Source organism: Coenobita brevimanus, chromosome 66 (genome assembly GCF_032717465.1).
Source record: "Coenobita brevimanus isolate Jiangsu-jjx chromosome 66, ASM3271746v2, whole genome shotgun sequence".
In the NCBI taxonomy this organism is placed as follows: domain Eukaryota; kingdom Metazoa; phylum Arthropoda; class Malacostraca; order Decapoda; family Coenobitidae; genus Coenobita; species Coenobita brevimanus.
In genome coordinates this window covers 4,762,977-4,788,129 of record NC_137019.1, presented here as the reverse complement: position 1 = coordinate 4,788,129, position 25,153 = coordinate 4,762,977, and the positions used below count along the sequence as shown (strand labels likewise).

The 25,153-nt window shown below is 39.0% G+C and overlaps 1 protein-coding gene across 2 annotated transcripts; it reads left to right on the top strand.

Annotated features, from left to right (window-relative positions):
• Positions 1-4,268: 4,268 nt before the first annotated feature.
• LOC145405237 (protein LSM12-like) lies at positions 4,269-23,819 on the top strand. 2 transcript variants are annotated; one of them, XR_013898318.1, is made up of 6 exons: positions 4,269-4,389; positions 12,961-13,097; positions 15,162-15,271; positions 20,796-20,940; positions 22,489-22,723; positions 23,549-23,819. XR_013898318.1 is itself a non-coding variant. In XM_080276659.1 (5 exons), the coding sequence occupies exons 1-5, from the start codon at positions 4,269-4,271 to the stop codon at positions 22,570-22,572; spliced, it is 597 nt and encodes a 198-aa protein (XP_080132785.1). In that variant the 3' UTR covers positions 22,573-23,819. The 2 variants fall into 2 exon arrangements, 1 of the variants encoding a protein (XP_080132785.1); XM_080276659.1 differs by having other exon boundaries at positions 22,489-23,819.
• The last annotated feature ends 1,334 nt before the right edge of the window (positions 23,820-25,153 follow it).

Sequence of the window (25,153 nt, the reverse complement as noted above, 5' to 3'; positions counted from 1 at the left end):
CTGTCGATAAACATGCTGATGCACACGAACTGGTGGCTTCCTCAAATATTCCCCAAATAGGTATATTTTGTTTTTCCTACACACTTTTTGTTGTCGAAAATGAACAGATAAATATCTGTTTCACATACAGTACTGTGCTAAATTACTTTCCTGAAGATCGTGACTGTAAGTTGATAGTTGGAATCGTTGTTCCCATGTGGTAAAATTTGACCCCTAATTTAAACAAATCTAGCCTAATTTTAATGTAGATGCGATAATGGATGCAGCTAGGAGCAGAACAATAACCCCCCACTCCTTACTGACTAGCTAAGTACGGTACTAAAAAGTCCATTTGTGACATCTGTGTACAGAAGCAAAATTGCTTAAAAATGCTTAAACTAGATGGAGAACATACTAATTCCACTCTCCATTAGCTGGGTGTAATTCCAAAATAATATATACTGACTAGCATTCCAAGGCAAGCAAAAACCACCAGTCTGTGTACCTGGGGGAGGCGTGGCTCAATGGGTGGAGGTGGCCTGCCGTTCTAACGGACCCAGGTTCAAATCCCCACTGGAGCAGGGAACAGTTTAAGGATTTGAATTTCATTAAATCAGGCTTTACTGATCTACCAGACGACCCACCAACATGTAAAAATATCCCCGCTAATACCAGTACACCAGTCCTGTATCAGACAGCCCTAGTATGTATTCAATATGGACGGTGGGTGTTAATGCCGAAGTGGTGACATGTAGAGGTGTATGGTATGTAGGAGGACTGCTGGGCCTTGATAGCAGGCTGTGAAGACTATGCCCAGAGTCGGACACATAAAAAAAAAAAAAAAAATCTCTAACATTATACTGTCAGTTTTCAGTAGTTCACATCACTTGATTTCGAAACAAAAAATATTTTGTCTGGTCAATTTTAGTGTGATTTGAATGAATCTGAACTTTATTTATTTTTTTATTTTTTGGAAATCACCAATTTTAGAGATTAGACCTACCCAAGACAAAATATTGTACACCCAGTACCTATTTTTGGGCGTTCAAGGAAGCAGCTAGGTTGCCCCTGGCAATATTTACTGACAGTCTCTTTGACCAGCCACATTGTTTAATGACCATCGCTCCAACTGGATGCACCAATGTAACTCATGCCAAAGCAATGGGAAACTTAATGATTTAACCAAACCTAACCTAGCTAAACCAAGCCTAATCCAACCTAACCACACTTCCATTTCACAGCCAGCTTTCAAATTTTATAAAATGCATGTTAGGAATTGATGGAGTGTGTGGTGAAATGCTTAGGTATGGGGGTGAGATTGTTGTGGAGTGGATATGGAAGTTGTGTATATTGGCTTGGGAAGTGGGAAGGGTTCCAGAGGACTAGAAATCAGGTATAATTGTTCCTTTATACAAAGGAAAAGGGGAGAGAGAAGTATGTGGTAACCATAGGGGTATTTGCCTACTTAGTGTGACTGGTAAAATATATGGTAGAATACTCATTGATAGGGTTAGGCATATGACAGAGGAGCTAGTTGGAGAAGAACAAGGGGGATTTAGGAAGGGAAAAGGGTGTGTAGATCAGATATTTGTTCTAAGTTGTTTAGTGGAGAAGTATCTAGAGAAGGGAAGGAAAGTGTATGCTGCCTTCATGGACTTGGAGAAAGCTCATGGCAGAATAGATAGGCAAGGTATGTGGAAGGTATTAAGAATATATGGAGTGGAGGGGAAATTGTTGAGTGCTGTGAAGAGTATGTACGAGGGAGCTAGGGCTACGGTGCGAGTGGATGGTGAGCTGAGTGAGTTCTTTGATCTCAATGTGGGACTGAAACAGGGTTGTGTGATGTCTCCATGGCTGTTTAATATATACATGGATGGGGTTGTAAAGGAGGTGCAGGGAAGGGCAGTGGATGTGGGGGTGGCTCTAATGAATGAGGGTGAGATTTGGAAGCTTCCGGTGTTGCTGTTTGCTGATGATACAATACTGTTGAGTGAAGATGAATGGGAGTTGCAAGGTTTGGTGCATGAATTTGGGACAGTGTGTAGGAGGAGGAATCTGAAAGTTAATGTAAACAAAAGTAAAGTTATGGTTTTTGTGAGGAATGAAGTCACAGAGTGTGCAGTGAGGTTGGATGGTGAGGATATGGAGAATGTGAGTGCATTCAAGTACTTGGGTAGTGTGATGAGTAAGGATGGAACTTTGGGGGATGAAGTGCGTGAAAGGGTACAGCAGGGAAGGAAGGTTGTTGGTACACTGAAAGCAGTGATGAGAAATAGGGAGGTGAGTATGGAAGTTAAGAAGTCACTGCATGATAGTATTGTGATCCCTACCCTGATGCATGGACGCGAGGCATGGACCTTGCAAGAGGGGAACAAGTCGAGAGTGAGAGCAGTGGAAATGAGTTACTTGAAAGGAGCATGTGGAGTGACGTGGAGGGACAGGTTGACGAATGAAGAAGTGAAGGAACGCTGTGGGATGGATGTGGTTAAGATGATTAGGAGAAATACACTGAGGTGGTTTGGACATGTGAAGAGAATGGAGAATAAAAGAGTGACTAAGAGGGTGTATGTAGGTGAGGTGGAGGGAGGGAGAGGGAGAGGTAGACCGAGGATGAGGTGGAAGGATGGAGTTGAGAGGTATATGAGGGAGGGAGGGGTGAGTTGGGGGGAGGGTAGTCAAATGGTGGGTGACAGAGCAACTTCGAGGCGTTTTGTCTGCGGCCACCCTTTGCGGGATTAGGGCATTGGGCTATAGATAGATAGACAGATAGATAGATGTTAGGAATGTTAAATATGGCCAGCTGCTAACAGGCATCAGCGAAGATCTGAGGTAATTAATTATAGGATTTTCACGTTAAATATACATTTCCAAAAAAAAGTTTATGGTGGAATAGATTTAAAATAACATGAACTACAACGTGGTTCAGGGCTCTTGCTAACTGCCGATGGTTGCGAGCCATTTGGCTCCTAAGGTTTCAGATTTACGAGCCAAATAAATTTTTAGTAGCCAAACTGGCTACGAGCCGAAATATTTTACGAGCAATAAATATATTTATTTACCCATTGTGATGAATAGAATCATATAATGAGATTTTAAACATTTACAATGGCAACAAGTGAGATTTACTAATTTTGTAGTTTACTGGGTTTTGAAGTGAATGTATATTCTCCTTGCCAAAAGGCAACTTGCATGTAAAATTTGTTCGCTAAAGGGAAAAAATATTCGCATTTGTGAGCCGTGGCTTGCCAAACAAGAGTCCTGTGGTTGTTGTACTTCTTAAATTGAGCGATATGAACTATCGAAAACTGACCCATTATAGTGTTGTTATACTGTACTGTCCTGGTTGTTATTGTACGTGCATCCCTGAATGTGTCACTGTAGTCGTAAGTGTGGCCAAACAAGTGTTTTATAAACATGAATTTTGATGTCTGCTTTGTATCTTCGATGGTTCATGCAATGGAACCCAAAAAAACTCTATGCTGCCCGTGCATGAGTGGACATTCAGGTTTAAAACTGATGGAACTGTCGGGTGGGTGGTGATGAGAGTTTGGATGTTCCTGGTTTAAAAAAAAAAAAAAAAAAGTCAACTGGCGTGGTGCAAAGCGAGGAAATAGCTACAGTAAGTTTCTCTTACCTATATGCTGCTTGTATTTAAATACAGTATCACTCTCTAATCTCACGTGCTCTCTGTGCCTCAGATTCCTTAATGCAACAGCTTTCGAGCAAAACCGTCGTAAAGGCTCGTGACGCCCGTCAAAATATCAATTAGACAATCTCAGTTTCATGCGGTCTTTCTGCAGATATTACTTCCTTTCAATTACGATAATGGTTAAAGAACTGAAGGTAACTAATGTTCTGAACAGGACTGCTGAATGAATAGGATGGACAAAATGTCAAAAGAAATTGCCGACATGAACTAACGTGTCTAAGTACAAATTTTGACAAGCAATGCGCGTTTATTTACATGTAAATGTTTAATTGGCAATACCGTATTATACTTATATATGTTATGTCCTTACGGGCAGAAATATGAGTCTGCCATATCTACCATAGCAACCTTCAACAAGTGAATTATTTATTTTACATATCCACACCGTGAATCCTATGCTTTCAGTGTGTTTACATCCTGCCAGCTGGAACTTTGATCCTACGTCAGTGACAAATCCAATACTCTAGCACACATTGCGTCAAGGTATTTGAAACTCTGTACGATTCTCTTCTCTTGTATTTTTCCTTCTTAAATATAAATGCCGTAATATAAACACTATAAGGCCCATAAGGGAGGCAAGATGGCTGAATCGAATGAGGTTTTCAATATCGGGAGCAGTGTAAGTTGCAAGACCTGCTTCGAGGAGGAGCTCCAAGGAGAAGTATTGGCCTTCGACCCTCACGTGAAGCTCCTCACACTGAGTATCCTTTCTTATATCGTCATAAATAGGTCATGTTCTGTGATTCCAAGGTGTACTTTATACCAGCGTTTATTTACAAGAAGGGTGCACATATATTGGGTTCCTGTTGCATAATGAGACTCACTTGAGTGTACTACAGATGTAGTATAGCACAAGTAATATGCTCTATACCTGTGAAAATGACCACAAACTGTAGCCTTTTGAAATAGGTTGTTAATGAGAGGTGCTGTCATAAACAGAAGAATGTTGCTCAAAAAAGAAAACAAGTCTAGTGTATATTGTACTGGTGTACTCTGCTAGCGTTTTATGGGTAGGGACATTTTTGGTAACAATCAGCCTACTTTTAGCTTCTGATTTTTTGCAACCAGTTACCCAGGTTTCTTCACACTTGCACTAGAATCCAGTTCACCTTTGTAAAGTAAGAGTAAAGGCAAAGTTTGTGATTGATATTGAGTGTTGTTGCTAATTCTGCAAACTGCTAAAAACTCTAACAAAGTTGTAATGTATAATTAATTTGATCAGGTTCAGTAGGTCACATGGGGTTGAACACAGCAGGTTTGCATACCGGCTTCACTCGCTTGCCAGCTTCACCTATAGGGGTCCGTCTTTGCAAGCAGCTTCATCATCCCAGCCCAGTTTCATGGTGGTAGCCAGCCTGGAGGTAGAAGGGATCCAGAAAAGGGAACAGAAAAGCATTGAAGTAGGAGCACCACCATTACAATCCAGATGGAGTGAGCCATAGGATTATATCCATTCACTTGTCATTCAAGCCTTCATACTTCTTGCCTGTTGCACAGGCCTAATCTGGAAAAAAAAAAAAAAAAGGCCACTATAAATTATGAACTGAAAGAATTTGAGCAAAAATGGTGAATGATTTTCTAGCATATACCAGGTCGCTGAAAACATTCATAGCTTAGTGTTCAAATAAGCCACTACCAGTATCAGTATTTTATGTTTTCATTTTGGCCACAGGCTTAGAACATGAGCTGATGAACTGTATGCTTGGTTGCCATTTTCTGGTCCACCACCCTCCTTTCAAGAATACTGTACTATCTATAAACCGTAAACTGGGGAGAATTTGGACTCGGGGCGAATTTGGATATTATTGCAATAAAAAGTTATTTAGATTAATTAATGAATAAACATATTAAAAATCTGTTTGCACCCAACGGTTTGTAGTTCTTTACTGTACTTTTGTGTATAAAGATATTTAATATATCACATGACACATACTAAATATATACTAAAAAGCAAACATATGAAAAAAGAATAAAATTCTTAACATGGGCAAACTTTCTTTGACAGAAATGTTATTGAATAGATGGAGGAAAATCTTTGGTGCCCAGATGTACTTTCATGTGTAGTGTGAAAGTGCAAAGTAAGTAATTGGTGTTATCTTCTCAATCAATCTCTTAATTGGGCATTTAATTACATTTTTAAAATTTTAATGCAAATTGGAGTCAATTCGGACATTGGGGTGAATTCGGACAGGGGGAGTATGAATGAAAAAATAACACTTTTTACAATGTACAATTGCCTATAATTTACCAGATGTGGATATTGTGTGTAATTGGGTTCATATGTGTCATTTACAGGCATACTTTTGAGCTTTTATGATACTACCTGTTTAAGCAAGGCCACCCAATGACTCGAACATTTAAGAAAAGAACTGGTGGAGATCAGGGTCCTTATCGCCATGAAAAAGGCAAGCAAAAACTTGGTAAAGCCAAATAATCATGTTAAATATCACCTTTAACTAATTTTCCATTAGTCTTCCAAAATCGACATTACCGGTATTAGTCAAGAAATGATTGTTAAGTATATACAGTACTAAGGTTTGTAGCTAGATTTGTATTATCTACATGTGTTCTAATATGTTTTATTTAAACCAAGGAAAAAAATGAAATTGCTGTTGTGTTCATATCTCATTATAGTCATTAGCTTATTTTGTCAGGGAGTGGCATTATTTTTGTACTGGAAGAACAATTTTTTAAAAGCCCCAGAACGTCCGAAATGGCCCCACATACGGCCGAGACTAAACTGGGAACCCAGGGTAGTCATATGCATTCATTTTCTATTTATGTGCGAATTTATACAGTGTGTCCGAATTCACCAAAGTTTGAGTACAAATTCGGACACCCTTTACTATATTTGCTATAATTATATATGAAACATTTTAAATTTTTTACTGCTATGATTCGATACCCTAGTGGACCAGCCCCACATACAGTACTTAAGATCCTGGACTGAATTAAAAACTAGATTACATGTTACAAAAAAATGAAAAAATCGTCCGAATTCACCCCAGTTTACGGTACTGTACTGTACCTGTATTTTTATTACCATATATATTTATATGCACAGTAGCTATACAATGTTTGTAGGCTCCCTAATTGTTCTTACCTATCTGCACTTGTACAGGAAATGGACCCACATACGGTCCCGTCTTTTAATACTATTTTGTCATACTTTTCTTTAAAACTGTGAATGCTTTTGGCACAGACAACTTCTGGTAATATATTCCACTGATCTATTGCCCTGTCTGGGAAGCTGAATATTCTCACATCTTACTTTAACCCCTACACTGCGGGGATGTTTTTGCGCTCCTTGCACGTCCCGCGAGGATATTCGCGCTCCGACTGACTTTTTAAAAATATTTGCCAAAAATCAATTATTAGTTCTATTAAAATTATATATGCATATGGCACATACTTTCAACTTTCCCCTGAGATGTTTGTTGAGCCTTCGTCGACAGCCGTAGGACTTGTGGAGACTTCTGAAGTTGGGTAACGAAGTCTCCACTTTACACTTCCCGATACCCCGTAATATGGTTACCACTGCCTGATATTATAACTACAAACACTATTCTATGCATTTCAAGTAGTTTGGAATCAATATTAAAAAAAAAAAAAGTGAAAGCAATGTAAATTACGAGCGCATACGAGCTTTCCTCCCATGCTGGTTCCCCGATGGTATTCTGAGGCAGAGCTGTCATTTATTATTTATAAACACACTCACACTTTATATTTGTAGTACTTTATTACACTTATTTATATATACAATATTTATCTATAAGTTTCAGTACTAGTAGTTTATTTTCACTCCAGGCATTCACTTTCTCGGTCTGTATACTAACGTAGAGAGCGAAGCTGTCACTTTCACTTTCAAACTCCCAGTATTCATACATGCTAGAGCGAAACTTTCACTCTCATTACTCCAAGTATATACAGGTATACTCGTATTCTTATATTACTGCTTATTTACATTTCTGTTTACATTCTCCATTTTATTTACACTATGTTATGCACTGTCAGTTGCAGTAATTAAGTACATTCATTGCTTTCACTTGCTGTTTACACATTATTTACATTTCCACTTGCACTGTTTTAGAGTCACCAAAAAGATCGTAGTCACTGTCCATCCTTATCATTGATACATTAGCCAGTTCACGTTCCACAGCAGAGTCACTTAGCTCTTTACCCCTACACACAAGGTTTAGTAGGGGTAGAGGTCACAGGGCCCTTTGCATGGGGCTAAAAAGCGGCGGAATTGGACAGGCGCGAATCCGACGTGGTTTCACCTTGAAAGACGACAGTAAACTGAATGCTATGGCCTAGGGGCAGTGAAGGGTTGCCAATGTCAGCGTGGTGACAGCTGCTAATATATACACTGTGAAATGATTGGCAGGAATCTAGACAATACACAATAAATTAAGTAGTTCCAGGTGAATGTAAAGATCACTTAGACTTCTCCCTTCCTTTCTTATATATATTTTTATTATGAGAACAGGTCATACGGCATATTTCAAGGGGAAATAAACAGGGAAAATTAGCGAACAAGTGCACGTGAGGTGTTGCCAGGTGATAATTAGCCCATTCCAGATGTATGGCAGTATCAATTTCCTTTACTCTTTCTTTTATATATTATTTTGTATAAGAATAGGGCAAAGGGCACAATTCAATAGATAAAATGAGTGGAAAAATCCGTCCAGGATTTGTGTAGTGCAGCACAGCTGGTCAAGCAGGAGGAGAGGGCAATGGAGGGGAGGTAAGGAGGAGTGAAGTCAAGGACAGGAGAAAAATGGCTAAATTGTCAACAGTGGATGGGAGTACAGGTGACATTAGCAGAACTGAGTATAGCTGGACACTGGTAGTACTGATAGATGATACAAGCCACCACTTGAAAGCCTGGGCGAATTCAAATTAACACAGAATCACAAAGGTGACGCCCTGCGGTATGATCCCTTGCTCCTGAGTGTCACGAAAGTGACGCCCCGCGGTTAAGGAGTTAATCTTTTATAATTTATTGCTGTGTGTGCTTGAAGATGACTGTCTAGGTACTATATATTCATGAATGTAAATCTTTTCTTCTTCGACACATTTACAATATATAGCAAGATCATATCACTTCATTTTCTTCCCTCTTTTAATGTTGGTAATTGTAGCTTATCAAGTTGTACTTTATAGCCAAGATCTCTCAGGCTTGGCACACATCTTGTGGCTACTCTTTATACCTTACCTTCTCAATCTTCTCAACGTACTTTTTGTGTGAGTTCCTGATACTGGATGTTACATGCTGATATAGAACAAAATCTTGAGTTAATTCTTTGAACTTATTATCCCAGTGGTTTTCAGCACCCTTTGTTTCCCTACTTTCCCAGTTTACATTGCTATTAAAAATTCCAGTTAATCCTTTTAAATTTATCCTCTGTATTTTGCAATAATGTTTGGATACTTTTTAATGTATTCTCTACCAACTTCATGTATTTGTCCATCTCCCAGGTCCTCGTTTGAGGAGGCATATATATATATATATATATATATATATATATATATATATATAGTAGCTATAATTGTCTCCATTTGGTTTGTATTTGTACTGCTATTAATTTTACTTCTTCTGATAAATTTACATAAGTCTGCTCTGTTTGCAGTTCTTTACTTGTTAGTATCATTGCTTCTCGCCCTTGCTTGATTTCTCTATCTTTCCTATAATTTTCTGTATTTAATGTATCATTTGCTATATTAATATCTAACTTCATTTCCGCGAGACAGATTACCCAAGGGATCTTGTCTTGTATCTTCTAACTCTGTTATTTGGAAACTAAACCATGTACATTCGAATACAGTACAGTAAAACCTCAATATAACGGACTTCAATAGACCGGAATTTGCTTTTATTGGACTCGAGGAGCCACCAGACTAAATTCCTATATACGGTACTGTATTGGAAAAAGTCCGATAAAGTCAGAAGCAGTCCAGACTGCCTGATCACTTCAGCTATGTTCACCACAATAAGGTAAATAAAAGACATGTTTATCAGTGTACAGTACTGTATTATTACATATATTATACCATTTGATTAATGTAGTGAAGTTAAAACACAGTACAGTACCACAATGGTAGTCAAAACAGTTTAAAAACCGTTCACGTGATCTGGACTAATGTCTGATATATCGGAAAAAGTCCGGATTAGCAGAGGGAAGTCCGGATGTCGCTTTTATTGGAATTTCGCATTTTTGGGAATTTGTCCGTTATAGTGGGGTCTTACTGTATTTTCATTTTACTGTTTTCATATTTTCTCTCTGTTTAGTTTACTAGTTTGTCATTCAATTGGCTCCTCAGTTTATATGCCACTTTCTCACTTGTAACCCTACTAACTTGAAGAAAATGCCATTCTTCTTCTTCAGTCCTCTCATTATTTTTCCTTTTTGCTTCTTCAAGTTTTCTTTTAATATTACCCTATCTTTTTTGTTTATGCATCTTCTTATCCATGGTTGTGTTCTTCATTTCTTCCTCTTCGTGTATTTTTTTTTTTTTTTTTGGCATTTCCATTACATCTTCCATTACATTTGAGCTTTGGAATGTTACTTTTATTGGCCTGTGCCTACCACATTCATATTTTCCTACTCTGTGAAATTCCTCAGTATCTTTTCAAGATAATGCACATATCAGTCTTGTCTCTGATTATTTAATTCTTCATTTCTTCTTCTTCCTTGTCTACTGTTATTATTGATTTGTTCTTGTCAACTGTCTCCCTTAGTCATTTTGGATTTTTCCTAATTACAGTAAAAGTCCTTTAATCCTACCACCAGTAATCTGATTATGCCAATATTCCAAATTTTTTTTGACGGACTTTTTCAAGTGGATTTTTTCTCTGGGCTTTATCTGTGGATTTTTCTGGCATGGATTTGCTCTTGGACTTCGTTATACAGTCAAAAACAAAAGTCTTGTCATGAAATTTGGTGAAAACATCTGCTGAAAGACTAAAGTTTTTATGTACCGTATTCTGTTTTGTTTCATACAGACATTTGGTAACACTGACATGAGTCGCTATTTGCTCCAGGTTACCAGCCTGTGGGTGAGAGTAGGCTTTATTTTTATTAACTAAATGAAACCAGCCTGTATATTATGTCTTTCAGACTGCCATTTCTGTTTGATATATATGAATCGTTTCTCATATTTTTATTATTACCACTTCAGCAGCATTGCCATTCATATAGCTTAATAAATGTCCAGAAATAATTTCTTCATCTTCATTACTGTAAGTAAGTTATAAAGTACAGTAGCTAATTAAGTTAATAATTATGAGCTGGGATTGTCATTATTTGGCAGTTTTATAAAACAAAATTGACTAAAATATTCTACATATGAAGACAGAATTGCAGTATTATTTTTTGAATGGCAAACTGAATCCCACAGACGAGTTTGAACACAAACCAGATGAGCAGAGTCTTTGCACAACCGTTTGTGTACTTCATTCTAGGTGCAGTTCATCTCTAATGCCATAAGCAGTGCTTGCAGGTGCTACTTCAACCATTGTTTCCTGGTCATGTAGTGGTGTGTTAGCTTGAGGACGACCTGAACGATGACGTTTCTCTGTTGTGCTGTCCACCTGAGTTTGCCGAATCCACCTTTCTACAGTTCTGCTCACACCCTGTATTTGAGCTGTCCGTACAGGATTCACTTCCTGGAAGTGAAGGGACATCATGCCGCCTCTCATCTCCCTAATAGTTGGATGCATGTTGCTTGACCTCTCCATACCAAAGTACAGTATAGCAGGTCTGCTTGATGGTGTGGTAAGGTTTAAGATGAAATGGCTGGGCAGTCATCACCTGACCATTCACATTTCATCTGTCATACAATATTCAGACTCAGTAATTCACGTGAGTAGATGTTAAGGTTTCTGTATTTCCTGGGTTCATTTGTACCATCATCCTGTCAGCAGTGGTTATGAAGCTTGAGGAAGTCAGTCTAGCCAACCACGAATATGTAACTGTGGAAGAGCTCTCATAATGTTTCACGTGTTATACCTAATCTTTGGACAAAACAGCAATGCAACTTTTGTCTTTGGTTGTACCTGCCTGCAACTACTGTACGGTATTCAGCTATATTTCTATGCATTTCCAGTGAGTAAAACAATAACCCATATCATTTTGGGTGTTTAATTAATGATCATTTACATGTTTCTAATGGTTTCAGAGGTCCCTCCCAACAGTTCGAAAAAACAGTAGTTCAAAAGACCCTCAGTCCCTTGCCATTCAAATCACAGGACTTTTACTGTTCTTCCTTAACTTCCTGCTTGATATTTAAATTTTCAAATCCTATGGGGTGAGTCGCTTTGTCTGCCCTTTATTTCATCCTTTTCTTTTAAGACCTGAGCATAAGTTGTTTTCACCTCCTCCTTTACTGTGCAAACTGCATCAACAGATTCCTCAAACGCTTTTTTCTTTTGTAATACCAGAGTATATTGTTTGCCTGCTTTATTACTTCTTATCCTTTTCCATTTTGCTTAACATTTGCTGGTAATTTACCACTTCAGTACTCATTTCTCTCATTTTTGTTTTTCAAGTCACTTATATCTGCTGACATTTCACGTATTTCAGCATCGTTTTTGTTCACCACCATTGTCAGTTCTTCATTCCTTTTTAAAAATTCTTCATTCTTTTTCTTCTTATATGTAATTCTCTTTTAATCTCTAAGAATTCTTCCTGTAACGTCTTAACTCTTTCTGCCAACATTTTCAATTCTTCTACATCTACCAAGTCACAATAGAAGGGATCCTTTTTACTCTCATCTCTTGCTTGGTTTATCTGAGAATGCTACCGTTTCTGAGTCCTTCGCTTATTTGAGTCATATGTTTTGTCAACACTATTCAGCCAGCTGCTTGTTGCCACTCACTAGTTGCTTGTTTGCCACATATTTGATTTTTTTTTTTTTTTTTTCTCCCCTACATAAAACACTCCACTAATAGAGTTTGTTTTATGTTACTCACTCATTTTGCAGCAGGAGATGAGCTTGACTAATACTCCAAGTAATACACTTAGCTAAGCAGAGATTTGTCAATTGTTGTCTCGAGCTTCATCCGACGTTTCCATCCTGTCTGACAGCTCAGCGATGTGTGTGTGTGTGTGTGTGTGAGAGAGAGAGAGAGAGAGAGAGAGAGTGGATGATTGAGTGAGTGAGTGAGGGAGCAAGTGTGCATGCATGTCAGCTCCTATTCTCTTGTATTGGAAGCTTAATACTGGTATATTTTATGTGTGGATGAGTATTTCCTTAATGATGAGTGACAGAAGCGGCAGCTACTAATGGTCGTCCTTCACTGTGTGACATCCACATGGTTAACCTCAGCTATGTCTCACAAGTCAGAGTATTGAGAGAAGCAGCTGCCTCACCTTTACCAACGCTTCCTTCACTTAATCTTAGCAAGGTCAGTTGTCTGCCATACACTGAGCTGAGGCCTTGTTGTAGACTTTAGACCAAGGTGAAGATTTAGGTTGTGACCAGCTTTATTCATTAGATCTCAAAGTTAAGGTCTATCAAAGGCCAAATGGTGCCTTACTCATAGCTGTATGATACCCTTTTATCACTGCATTTTGGGAAAATTAATTGCTTAAAGTATTTTGCAATAAATAGTGCATGTGTAACATTTCAGTCAGATACATAGCAGAAAATAAAAATTCAAGTAGAAGTGTACATACATAAAAATTATGCCATCTCTCCAGTCAAGAAATCCCCATATTGGGGATGGCCATGGTACAGCTGAATTTCTCTGTAGGTTAGAAGCTATACCAAAACCAGCTCAGTGAGTTAAGGCCCGTCCAGACGATCGAGCAATGCCCGCGGGCAGAAGCGAGCAGTTTGCCTGTTGACGGGCTCACCGCTTGTGCCCGCGGGCAAATGCGTAAATTGCCACGGGCAATTTACGCATTTGTCCGCGGGCACAAGCGGTGAGCCCGTCAACAGGCAAACTGCTCGCTTGTGCCCGCGGGCATTGCTCGATCATCTGGACGGGACTTTAGAGTGCTCCGCTTTGGCCAGTGGGTTGGGGGTTGGAGTCCACTCAAGGGTCATTGGTATATAGACATCAGGAAGGGCATGTGGTCATAAAGCGCTATATACTCCAAACCTAAGACCTTTACCCAGAGACAATGCCATAGCTCTTATCGAGAAAAGGGAGACACGGTGTTAAAAAAAAAAGGGGGGGGGAGGGGGGGAAGAGTTTCTGGAAGCTGTTGAGAAAAAAGAAATCTAAGATATGAAATAAGATTTGTAACAGTGGGAGTCTTAGCTTAAACTTTGACTCTGGGTACAGTAAACCTTTTACTACGACAAACCCTGATGTAGTGGGTATCAGATTTAGCAGATCCCACGAAGTCCACCGAACTTTTGTCGGCTATAATGAACAATGTCATTAAGTGGGGTGCAGTTGGTCTCAGTACATGTGTGTCCTATCCTTTTTACTCTAACCTGGCCAAAACTTGCCCTCTTCCTATCATGATTGTGGAGTTGTAACAACAGACTATAGTAGTACCGTACTAGTCATGAAGTGCTATGACAAGGATGTGAAATAACTGCCAAAGGGCAGAATTATGGACCAAGTTAGTGTAAAATGAGTAAATTGTAGTTACATTTTTAGTACTAGATTATACATTGGTACTCATTTATTTTCAAACGTGCTTGAAATCCCACCTTTGGGGGACCTTCAGATACAATGGATTATCATCTTTAATGAACCTGGGTGTCCACCAAAAATATTAGCCCTTTATTATGAGGGTCTGCTGTACTTGTGGCCAAGGCTTAGAGTGATAGTTCTGTGACTAGTTATCAAGCTTATAGCCACACTTGACTCTTATGGTGGAACAGTTCCTCCCAGGGGTGATGTCAGCCATCCATTATTCATGTTAGATTTTGGTAAAGTATCATACTGTACTGTGTAATATTTTTATAGTTCTGTGACTAGTTATCAAGCTTATAGCCACACTTGAATCTTATGGTGGAACAGTTCCTCCCAGGGATGATGTCAGCCATCCATTATTCATGTTAGATTTTAGTAAAGTACCATACTGTACTGTGTAATATTTTTTTCACCATTTATCTCCAGATCACACACTTTCACTACACTTCCTGATTTCTGTCACGTCCATTACTTCATAATATAATAATTGTACTTAAAATCATCTGCATAAAACAATGTATTAATGTGATAGGTTTTATAATAGAGCCTGTGTGTGTGCAGTTTAAGGAATATATGATACAATAATTTTTGGTACTTTTTTCTTTTCATAACTGCTGATTTATTTTAACTTCCCTGTAGACATTTATTATAAATTTAATGTATTTGGTTTAGGGTTGCTTCCTCATAGTGAAGAGGTAAGAAACAGTATGATGATGATTTATTCTTGCAGATGATCTTAACATCACTATCCTGTCTTTACTTATAGCATTTTAATTGTCATTATTACATGTACAGTATTGTGTCTTATTACAATAGTTGAGCACCCGTGCGAAGCGAAGCATAGATGAAAAACAACGATTAATTGAAGCAATGCAGTCCGGAGTGTCTCCAGTGGGTCAAAAGCTGTTCCTAACTATCTGTAAAACGTAAGTCTTTGGAGTTGTACTTCAGTCACTGTTGCAGTCTTAATTGATATGATGTTTTTGCACAGCACTTTGAATGATCTGCCAAACTGTGATTTTGCAGTTATATATAAGACTGTTATGTGTAAACTCTCCAGTTTATCTATATTTATAGTTACAGTAAGGTGGTAGGTGGGGGTGCCCATCATCCACTCACTGAGTGTAGGGATACCTTAAGGTCCCAACACTCAGTGACAAGCCAGAGGGTTTCCTGTACCCAGGAAACCATTTACTATTCAGGGTGGTAACCATATAGCCAGGGTTTTTGGCTGGGTTGTGTCCCCCAGATTCCCCAGTCTTTATAAAATCACTTAATCAAGGCAAACATTTTGGATAGCCTTGGAGGGCCCAATACCTACCCAGGCCCCCAACCAAATGGGCAGATTCACATGACCATGTGCAATGTGAGAGGCGCGAATGAGGAGAACAAGAGGGTGTAAGTGGTGAATGTGTTCAAGAGCACGAGATATGCCATGATGCCGTTGTGTGAAACAAAGATGAAAGGGTGTGAAGTGGAGGAGTGGGAGGGTATGGAATGTGTAAGATCGGGCATGAATAGGCAAGGAAGTTGCAAGGAGTTGCCTTGTTGATGAATTAAGTGTGGCAGAGTGGAATGAGAGATTACAAATGTGTCAGCTCGAGATGCATGTATGTCAAGTTCAAGTTTGAGAAGGTGAAAGTGGCAGTGATTGTAGCATATGCACTGTGTGATGACAGGAGTGAGAGAGAGAAAGACAGGTTTTGGGATGAGCTTAGTGAAGCAGTGGGAGAAATGCCCAGGAGCTATAAAGTGATCATAATGGGCAGTATGAATGGAAGAGTAGGCACTGTTCCTGAGGATGACATAATGGGTTGTAATGGAGTACCGGGAGAAAATGATACGGGGAAGCAACTGAAGGATATGTGTCAGGAAAGGAGGTTGTGCATTTGTAACTTGTATTTCAAACACAAAGGTGCACGTAAATGTACATGGTATAGAGGGAACGGGGATCGTGTTGAAAGGAGCTTGATTGATTACGTGCTCGTAGAGAGGTCGATGCTGGGAATGGTTGCTGATATGAGAGGATGATGTAGAGGTCTATCAGATCATATGATTGTAGTATGCAAGATCAAGCTGAGAGGAGTGAGGTGGACCAGGAGAGAGAGAGAGAGGAGCAGTCAGGGAGAAAGACTGAAAGTTGAGAAGCTGAAGATTAAAGAAATGGCAGATGAATACAGGACCAAAGTAGGGGAGGAGTTAGAATGAGTGAATTGGAATGAAATAGATCTGGACAGCCTGTAGAATGCATATAGGGATTGCTTAGTTAGGAATGCTAAAGATGTGTGCAGTGTGGGAAGAGTAACAACAAAGAAGAAAGGTATGGTATAGTGGGATGAAGACATTAAGAGAGCAGTGAAGGAAAAGAGGAAGAAGTGGCTAGAGTGGTTACAGGACAAGGGTTCAGTTGAAATAAGAACTGAATTTACTGAGAGCATGAAGCACATAAAGAGGCTGGTGAAGAGGAAAATGGAGGAGGTAAATGATGATATAGGAAGAAAAATGAATGCAAATTACCCTGAAAACTAGGAAGTTATTCTGGAAAGAGGTGCAGAAATGTAGAAGTGACAGCAGAAAGAAATGTGAGTGTGAAAGATTTAAATGGTAGATTATTAACCCATGGGGATGAAGTAAAGACCAGATGGAAAGAATATTTTGAAAGCCTGATGAATGGGAATAGAGAGAGCAGAACTGCTGTAAACATGATTAGTTTTGGGGGTGTGCAGAGAAGGAATGCGGTGTCAGGAAACATGACACTCGCACAGGTGAAGAACGCAGTGAAGCGGCTGAAAAATGGGAAAGCAGCTGGGGTTGGTGAGGTGTATGCAGAGATGATGAAGTGTAATGCAGGGAGCAGAATGAAGCGCTTGTTAGAGATATGTAAGAAGGCATGGATGAGTGAAACTTTGCCAGCAGAGTGGAAAAAGGCTGTGATTGTACCCCTGAAGAAAGGTAAAGGTAAGCAGAGTGAGTGCAACAATTATCATGGCATAAGTTTATTGAGTGTTGTAGGGAAGGTATATGGAAAAATTATTTTAGAGAAAGTAAGAGGAGATCAGAAGTCCCAGTAAGTGATGAACAGGGTGGCTTTAGGAGTGGCAGAGGATGTGTGGATCAAAATATTTGCAGTGAGACAGATAGTGGAGAAGGCTTGTGAGAAGGACTATAAGATGTTTATGGCATGTATGGTTCTGAAAAAAGCATACGACAAAGTAGGCAAAGAAGGATTGTGGAAGGTTTTGCACATGTACGGTGTAGATGGTAAGCTGCTAGGTGCCGTCAAGAGTTTTTATGATGGAAGTGAGGCATGTGTAAGGGTAAATGGGCCTCTAAGTGAATGGTTTATGATCAGTGTGGATGTGAGACAAGGTTGTGTGATGTCCCCATGGTTGTTCAATATATATATGGATAGGGTGATGAGAGAAGTAAAAACATGAGGAATGGCGAGAGGAGTAGCATTGTTAATGAATGGTGTTGGACAGAATATCTCAGATTTGTTGTATGCTGATGATGTGGTACTACTTGCAAATACCGAACAGGAACTTGGTAGACCAGTGCAGAGTTTTCGTGATGTGTGTGAGTGTCATGCCTTGCGAGTAAATGTAGAAAAGAGTAAAGTGATGGTAATCAAAAGAGAGGGTGAATGTTACAGTGAATGGAGAGAGACTAGAATTGGTGAGAGAGTTCGAATACCTGAGTACAGTGAGAAAATAGAGGAAAATGTGCAAAAGAAGTGGAAAGTAGTGACACAAGGGAGGAAAGTAGCTGGTGCTATGAAGGCCTTGATAAGAAGCAGACAATTGAGTGTTACACCTGCGCAAGGCTTACTTGAAGGAGTGCTAGTGTCAGCTTTAACCCGTACAGCGTCGCGGTGGTATATATACCACCTGAGCTCCCAGTGACTAGAGCGTCGCGGTGGTATACATACCACCTCATATTCGTGCACTTGTAGTAAGTCTTTACATGTCGTGACAGTGTGAACGCGACCTTCTATGAACACCATTGTTTCATTCCACTGTCTCACTGTACAACCTGACCCCTCCAGGCCTCCCTTACCCCCTCCTTGGTCTACCTAGGCCATCACTCTGAGTTGAGCTTTTACGCTGTCAAGATGTCTCAAGCTCGTCGTTCCGGTCTCTCCCAAGAAGAAATAGACAAAGCTCTAGACGATACTGTATCGTCTAAGATGAGTGAAAGTGTGGTATATGCTGATAGCGATGCATCATTAGTGGATAGTGATAGTGAGGATGAGTATTTACCTCCTAATAACGAAAGTGAAACATCAGAATCTAGTGGTACTGGCAAACGAGTAGAACTGATGAAAGGTGAAATAACTTTACCAACAGTAACAGGGGTTGTTTATGTAAGCATTGAATACGAAAATGTAAGCCTAGAATTGTCATAACTGCATTTTTATTTTCCCCCACCAAATATACGTAAAATCTCTGAAGTCTACGGGATGGGAATGAAAAGTAAGCATTCTTATATACGAAAAAAAAAAGTATTTCCTTGTGGATTTGGGTGACTTGATCTGTGAAACTCATGTTTTTTTTGTTTTTTGTTTTTTTTACCTATTTATTAGTATTCCTTTTTTCCAAATACCTTACTTTTCTGTTACAGTAACTTTTCTCTAATTTCTATACCTTTCATCTGCATTTTATGTTACATTTTTCTGCCTACAATAAATAATATATCAAGATATGTATATTTTGTGAATAGTTTAGTCTATTGAGTATTTTGGTATCTTAGACATGTGTAGTAAATGAATAAGGCTTACGAAAATCGTTGTTGACTAGCCGCGACCGAATTACGTAAGGGCTGTAAAACTCTATGGGGGGGAAAAAACGTAATTTTCGGCAATGCCTGACATGGGATAAAAAAACAATCTTCGAGTTGAAAACGAACGTTTTCATGAATGAAACTCATGTTTTTTCAGCATTTCTGACCCATCTAGCCAATAAAATTTTTTTCCATAGTCCCGACGCTGGGCGTGTACATATAAGCCAAATCGGCCGACGCTGTACGGGTTAACATACAGATGTGATACTATGGTGTGGCATGAAAATGAAAAGTCAAGAGTGAGAGCAGTGGAGATGGGACTGCTGACGAATGCATGTGGAGTACAAAAAGTGGATAGGATACGAAATAATGTGGTTTGTGAAATATGCGGAGTGGGGAAGTCTGTGGACACCAGGATTGAAGAGAGTGTACTGAGATGGCATGGTCATGTGGAGAGAATGGATAACAATGGAGTGGTGAAAAAGGTATATCTGAGCGAATTTGAAGGAGAGGAGGCGAGGTAGGCCAGGGAGAAGGTGGGGGGATATGGTGGACGAGTGCACGAGGAAGAGAAGTTTGGAAGTCGGTGAGGCTAGGGGACTGACAAGAGATTGAGCGGCATGGATGAATATTGTGAGAAGAAGTGCATGATCAGGGATTTGGCACCCCATTATAACATGACAACATCTGGATTGACTGTATGGGATACGTTTATGTGAAGCTACAGAATGTGGTGAAAGTTTTTGGCATGTCAGATAGTGCCAGGATTCTGGTCGCCAGAATGATGAGTGAATGGAAGCGTGGCCCATTGGATTGGGCAAACTTTGGCTGTCTGGACATTGCTTCTCCTCACCCTGGCCCAGGGTGGGAAAGGAAGTCTGGATGATGATGATGATGATTCAGTACATTTATCAAACAGTAGACCCAACAGGCATGATTCAAGCTCCAGTGTTGTGATATCTTTTTTTGGCTTGTAGTATGGAATATAAAACATGGTACTTTGCTGTTATTGTGAATTGTGGGTCAAATTGAACTTGTCTGTATGAGCAAAATTTCACTGACCACAGAAATGAGTAATGATAAATTGGCAGTCATCAGTATAAGTACTGGAGGGGGTATGTGTTCTAAACTGTCATAACTTTTTCCTTACAAATGATTCTGTAAATTGGAGAAACAATTAATCAGTTTTGTAGGTGGCAGTAGAACTTCAGTGAGCAGTAATTTTCTGTAACTTACTGCAACTTACAAGTAATGAAGATAAAAAGGTGACAAAACTAGGATGTACTGTACTTCATTTCCTTATGTTTGACAACATAGTAAAGAAAATCAAGCTTCCCAGTCATTAAGTGAGGCATGTCCTTTTGCTGTAGAACCCAGCTTGTATGATGAATAAAGTCTTGAGTTGAGACAGTTGTGCATTGCTGTTCATAGTAAGTTTGTGTTAATATCCAGGGATGTTGGATGGTCTCCTGTGACTGATCAGGAGTGTACTAACGCTAAAGGGGTAATATTGAATTGACTGAAACTTTACCACAAGTAGTGTAAAGTATTTGTACTCTGTATGTAAATTTTTATAGGAAGCTTCTAAGACTGAATATAGATCAAGAGGTCCAGCTTCTTGTCCCCTTAGAGATGTTGAATAATCACTTTTTTTCCTCTTCTTTTCTGTAGGATAGAAGAAGTTAAATGGACTGGGCCGAACATTGTTGTGATGGGTCAGGTACTGATTGCTCCTCCTTATCTGCTGGAGAATGTTAGAGAACAGAAGGATGGCAAAGAAGTCAATGGAAAGACTCTTAGTTACATCAAGAAAGTAGTAAGTATCAAGACAGGGTGACAGGTGAATGCAGGACTCTGCCAAAATTAATTTAGATAATGGAAGACACCTGCAGTGCAGTATGGTTATGTAATCTGATTGGACTTAGGGTAGCTTTAATGTGTACCGTGTATTTCAGTGGCTTAGTTGATACTTGGATATTCAAGCGTGACTCACTTGATGTAGTGCTGCCTACTTTTCCCTTAGCCTTTATCATTCTTTTTTCTCAGCCTGCACTCCTTTCTTCCTATTTCTCCCATCTTCCCTGTCACTTCTTATTGCTTTTCTTTCCTTTACAGGAGGCGTTACATTGAGTGACAAGCCAAATGGTTTCCTGTAAGCCAAGAAACCATTTACAACGCTGGGTGGTAACCATATAACCAAACCATACGTGCTCCCTACGTGTCAGCAAGTGGGTTGGTGGAGGGTTAGTGCTCCTCCCCGTAAAACAGATAACTCAAAGTCAAATGGCCACCCCTTACGGGATAATGGTGTCTGGCAATGGATAGATAGATAGATAGAAAGGATTGAGCTTGCTGGTGAGTCGTTTGAGTGTGTGGAAGAGTTTTGTTATTTGGGAGACATGTTATGTGCTGGAAGTGGGGCTGGAGCTACCTCTGTGGCTAGAGTGAGGAGTGGTTGGAAGAAGTTCGGGAGCTGTTGCCTCTCCTGACATTGAGAGGGCTGTGCTAAGGGATCTTTGCATGTGGCATGTGTTAGGAGTGTAATGCTGTATGGTAGTGAGACCTGAGCAGTAAAGGAAGAAGATAATCGCAGGTTCAGATGTGCAGAAATGACAGTGATTAGGTGGATGTACAGTGCGTCCCTGAGTGTGAGGCCTGGGGAGGCTAGGTTTATGATGAAAGAGTTGAGGGTTAGGATGACGCTGGAGTGTATTGGTGTTGGATGAGAAGAGATGAGAAGAGGTAGATTGAAATGGTTTGGGCATGTGGAGAGGATTGGGGATGATAATTGGGTACAGAAAGTGAGAAGTGTTAATGTTAGAGGTAGGGTTGTGAGAGGTAGACTGAAAAAGACATGGGACGAAGTCACTGAGTGTGACCTCAGGGATAAGGGACTGAATAGGGAAGATGCCAGAGATCGAGCAGCATGGAGAACCGCCATTAGGTGACCAAGGCCGACGCATGCAAGCATGTTGGAGCCTTCAAAAACGACATGAAATGAAACGATGCCACAACCAGAATTTGTCATAGTGGCAATTTGGTGATTGATCTCAGCTTTACCACAGACAGTTAGTTTGGGAAGTTGTCTTATACTGCAGATGTGAACAAAAACTATGAAATCGAGACTGAAGTTTGGGCTTTTTCATATTCAAAGGTTGCTTAATCCACTGTAATAGAGTATATGATATAATTCATTGTTTCATACATCATTGTTATTTTGTACTTAATTACTATTAAACTAGCCTTTAGTTATATTAGTAGGTGTTTTGGAAGTACTATATAACTGAAATTGCATAGAGTTCCACATTTTGGAGTTTTAGCAACAAATAAATTCCATTCTCTTTCACTGTTTTTCCTTGATAAGGTTGAGAAATTCCACAAGGATCAACAATCGCTGTCACTAAACAATGGAACGGGTGTGGCAGAGGTTCACCCAGTGTCACAGTGAGGCAGTAATGGGCCACATCACAAGTCTGCACCACCTCAGGCACAGAACCCAGTGACAACACCACCCGGGTCACACTATATTTGTGACCGTATAAAGTAAAGGGGCCGGACAACTCCATCTTTTTCAGTCAAGATCCTCCTGACTGGCCAAGGTACAATGGTCTGTTCTTTTTCATCAACCGTTTAATATACTTCTAAACTTTTGTCAATACAGCACAAGCCTCAAGAGGTTCAGTTTTTACAGGCTGAAGATGATGGAGTTGTCTAGACTCTTATTATACAGTCTCGAGAGAGATTGAAAGGAAAAAAAAAAAGTCTAGAAAAAAAAGAAAATAAGCAGATTATTGTGTGCATGTTCATAACGTCATGATTCAAGTGCAGGCCACTCAACAAAGTCATGTGTGTGTGAAAGGAGAGAATGGCAAGAATAGTTGAATGTAGATGTGAATGAAAATTGTATGCATGTCCCCCCCCCCCCATTATGAATTTTATTGGCTTTCTGTTCTTGGTGATTAAATGATCACAGTAAACTTAGCATCACCCTCACAGACTTTGAGAAATGTTAATACAGGCAGTTCCATTAGTTCAGATAATTAGAGCTTGGTATGATTTTGATTAAAAAAAAAAAAAAAAGTTTCTGTGCTGAGATAATGTACGTTATAAGTTTAAAAAAAAATTGTAATGTCTTCAAAATAAATATTAGTATTTGCTTAATAATGAGGTGAATCTCTTGGAACATTAAACACAAGATCATGTAGGGGCCTTTATATTTCCCATTTATTGTTTGTTAATAACTGGGATTCATTGTCCCTCTTTTAGTGTGTTATTGTTATTATTAGAATTGTTATTATCTATGAAAGTACATTAAGGCAATAGTGGCTGTTATAGCCTTGTTGCATCCAAGATTAATATTTTGCAGGAAGGTGCAGCTTTAGTTGTAATTTAATGCTAATTGCATTGTCTCCCTTGATCTCCAGATTACAAATGCCTGTCAACATAATACATAGGTGGTAAAGAACTGGTTTCAGTAATGACAAGAGCAATGAAATGTTACCTGTTCAAGTACTGTTCTCTACTGCTACATCAGTTGTGTATGAAGCTTGTGTAAACATTTTTTGGCCTTAAGATCTGATCAGTGTTATGTGTGCCACATACTTATTTGTGGTTAGGTATTGTCTGAATCCCTGACAGTAAAATAAATATATATATATATATATATATATATATATATATATATATATGCATCTAGTGATGATAACAGTGTACTTTGAAGAATGATACTGAAAAGGGTAGAAAATAATTTGTGATGAATCAGTAAATTACATTATAATGTATTTTGCAGGTGACGGCTGACTTTCCATTAATGATTTATCTTTTATATAATCTTTTCTTTCTTATATAATCTCCTTGACCATAAAAAGTTATTTGTAGTGTGAAGTATTATGCAGTAGCTACTTTGATTGTAATGGTAGCTACATGTGTAAGAACAAACTCAGGTTAAATGACAGTTTGAGCTAAGCTAAATTTGCTAAAAGTATTATACACATTTTATACATTCATTTATGTTCAGTAGCATCACTACATTAATGATGAAGAGAAGTTCATGTATAAGAAAGTTTGGATGAACAGACTCCTAATTTTTAGGGACCAAATTGTCTACGTCTTAAGTTTCATATACTGCTTCCTTTCAAGGAAGAATGTTATGACAGCTGCCATATTTCGTGTGTGGTGAGAGTCATGTCTTTCATACTTTGTTCAGTAATTACTGATTTGTCATAAAGTGCAGTGTGTACCTTTGTTGGTAATGATGAGTTGACTAGCTTGTCTTTCAGTTAAAGGTTATTCTGGCATGTATGCAGAATTTTTGAAATTTTCTGGAATAGTTCAGAGCCGAGCACTTCAATATTCCATTTACAGGGATTTGTATTCTGATAGAGGTGTCATGATAACCTTTATTGCATTTCTGCATGCCCTGTGAGAGGTGATGTTTAGTATCATTAATGTGCATTGTTAAAGAAGAGAGAGTGAATGCAGAAGCTTCACCAAAGTGTAAATGATTACAGTATGTGAGCATAATGTAAATGAATGTTGAAGAGTATGAGAGTATGTTGGGGTTAGGAGCCTGTTCATTATTTGATACAAGGGGTTGTGTTGTGACTCAGGCTTAGTATACAGATTACACAGTGGAAGCTTTTTGGTTGACCCGCTCCACTGCGTAATTAGGAGCCCTAAGCCAAGTGGTCCGTGGGTTAGGAGTTTTACACGCAGACATCTCAAAAAGTAAATCATATATGCAAGGTTGACAGAGTAAGGGGATACTTTTTGTAGTTTTTTCATAAAATGTAAAGTTCAACAAATGGCCAAGGAAAGAATAAAAACTAAAAATTACCTATGCATTCAACTGTTATCATTATATTGAAGTTTCATTTCAATTAAAATTTTATGTAAATTAACAAGTACTGTAAATGTAAAAAGATATAAAGATATGAACAAAGTGAAAATTTAGTAAATATGGTTATGTAATTTATGACCTGTAAAAATTGTCAATAAAGACATAGACCTGTATGGTATTTCAGTCTTTC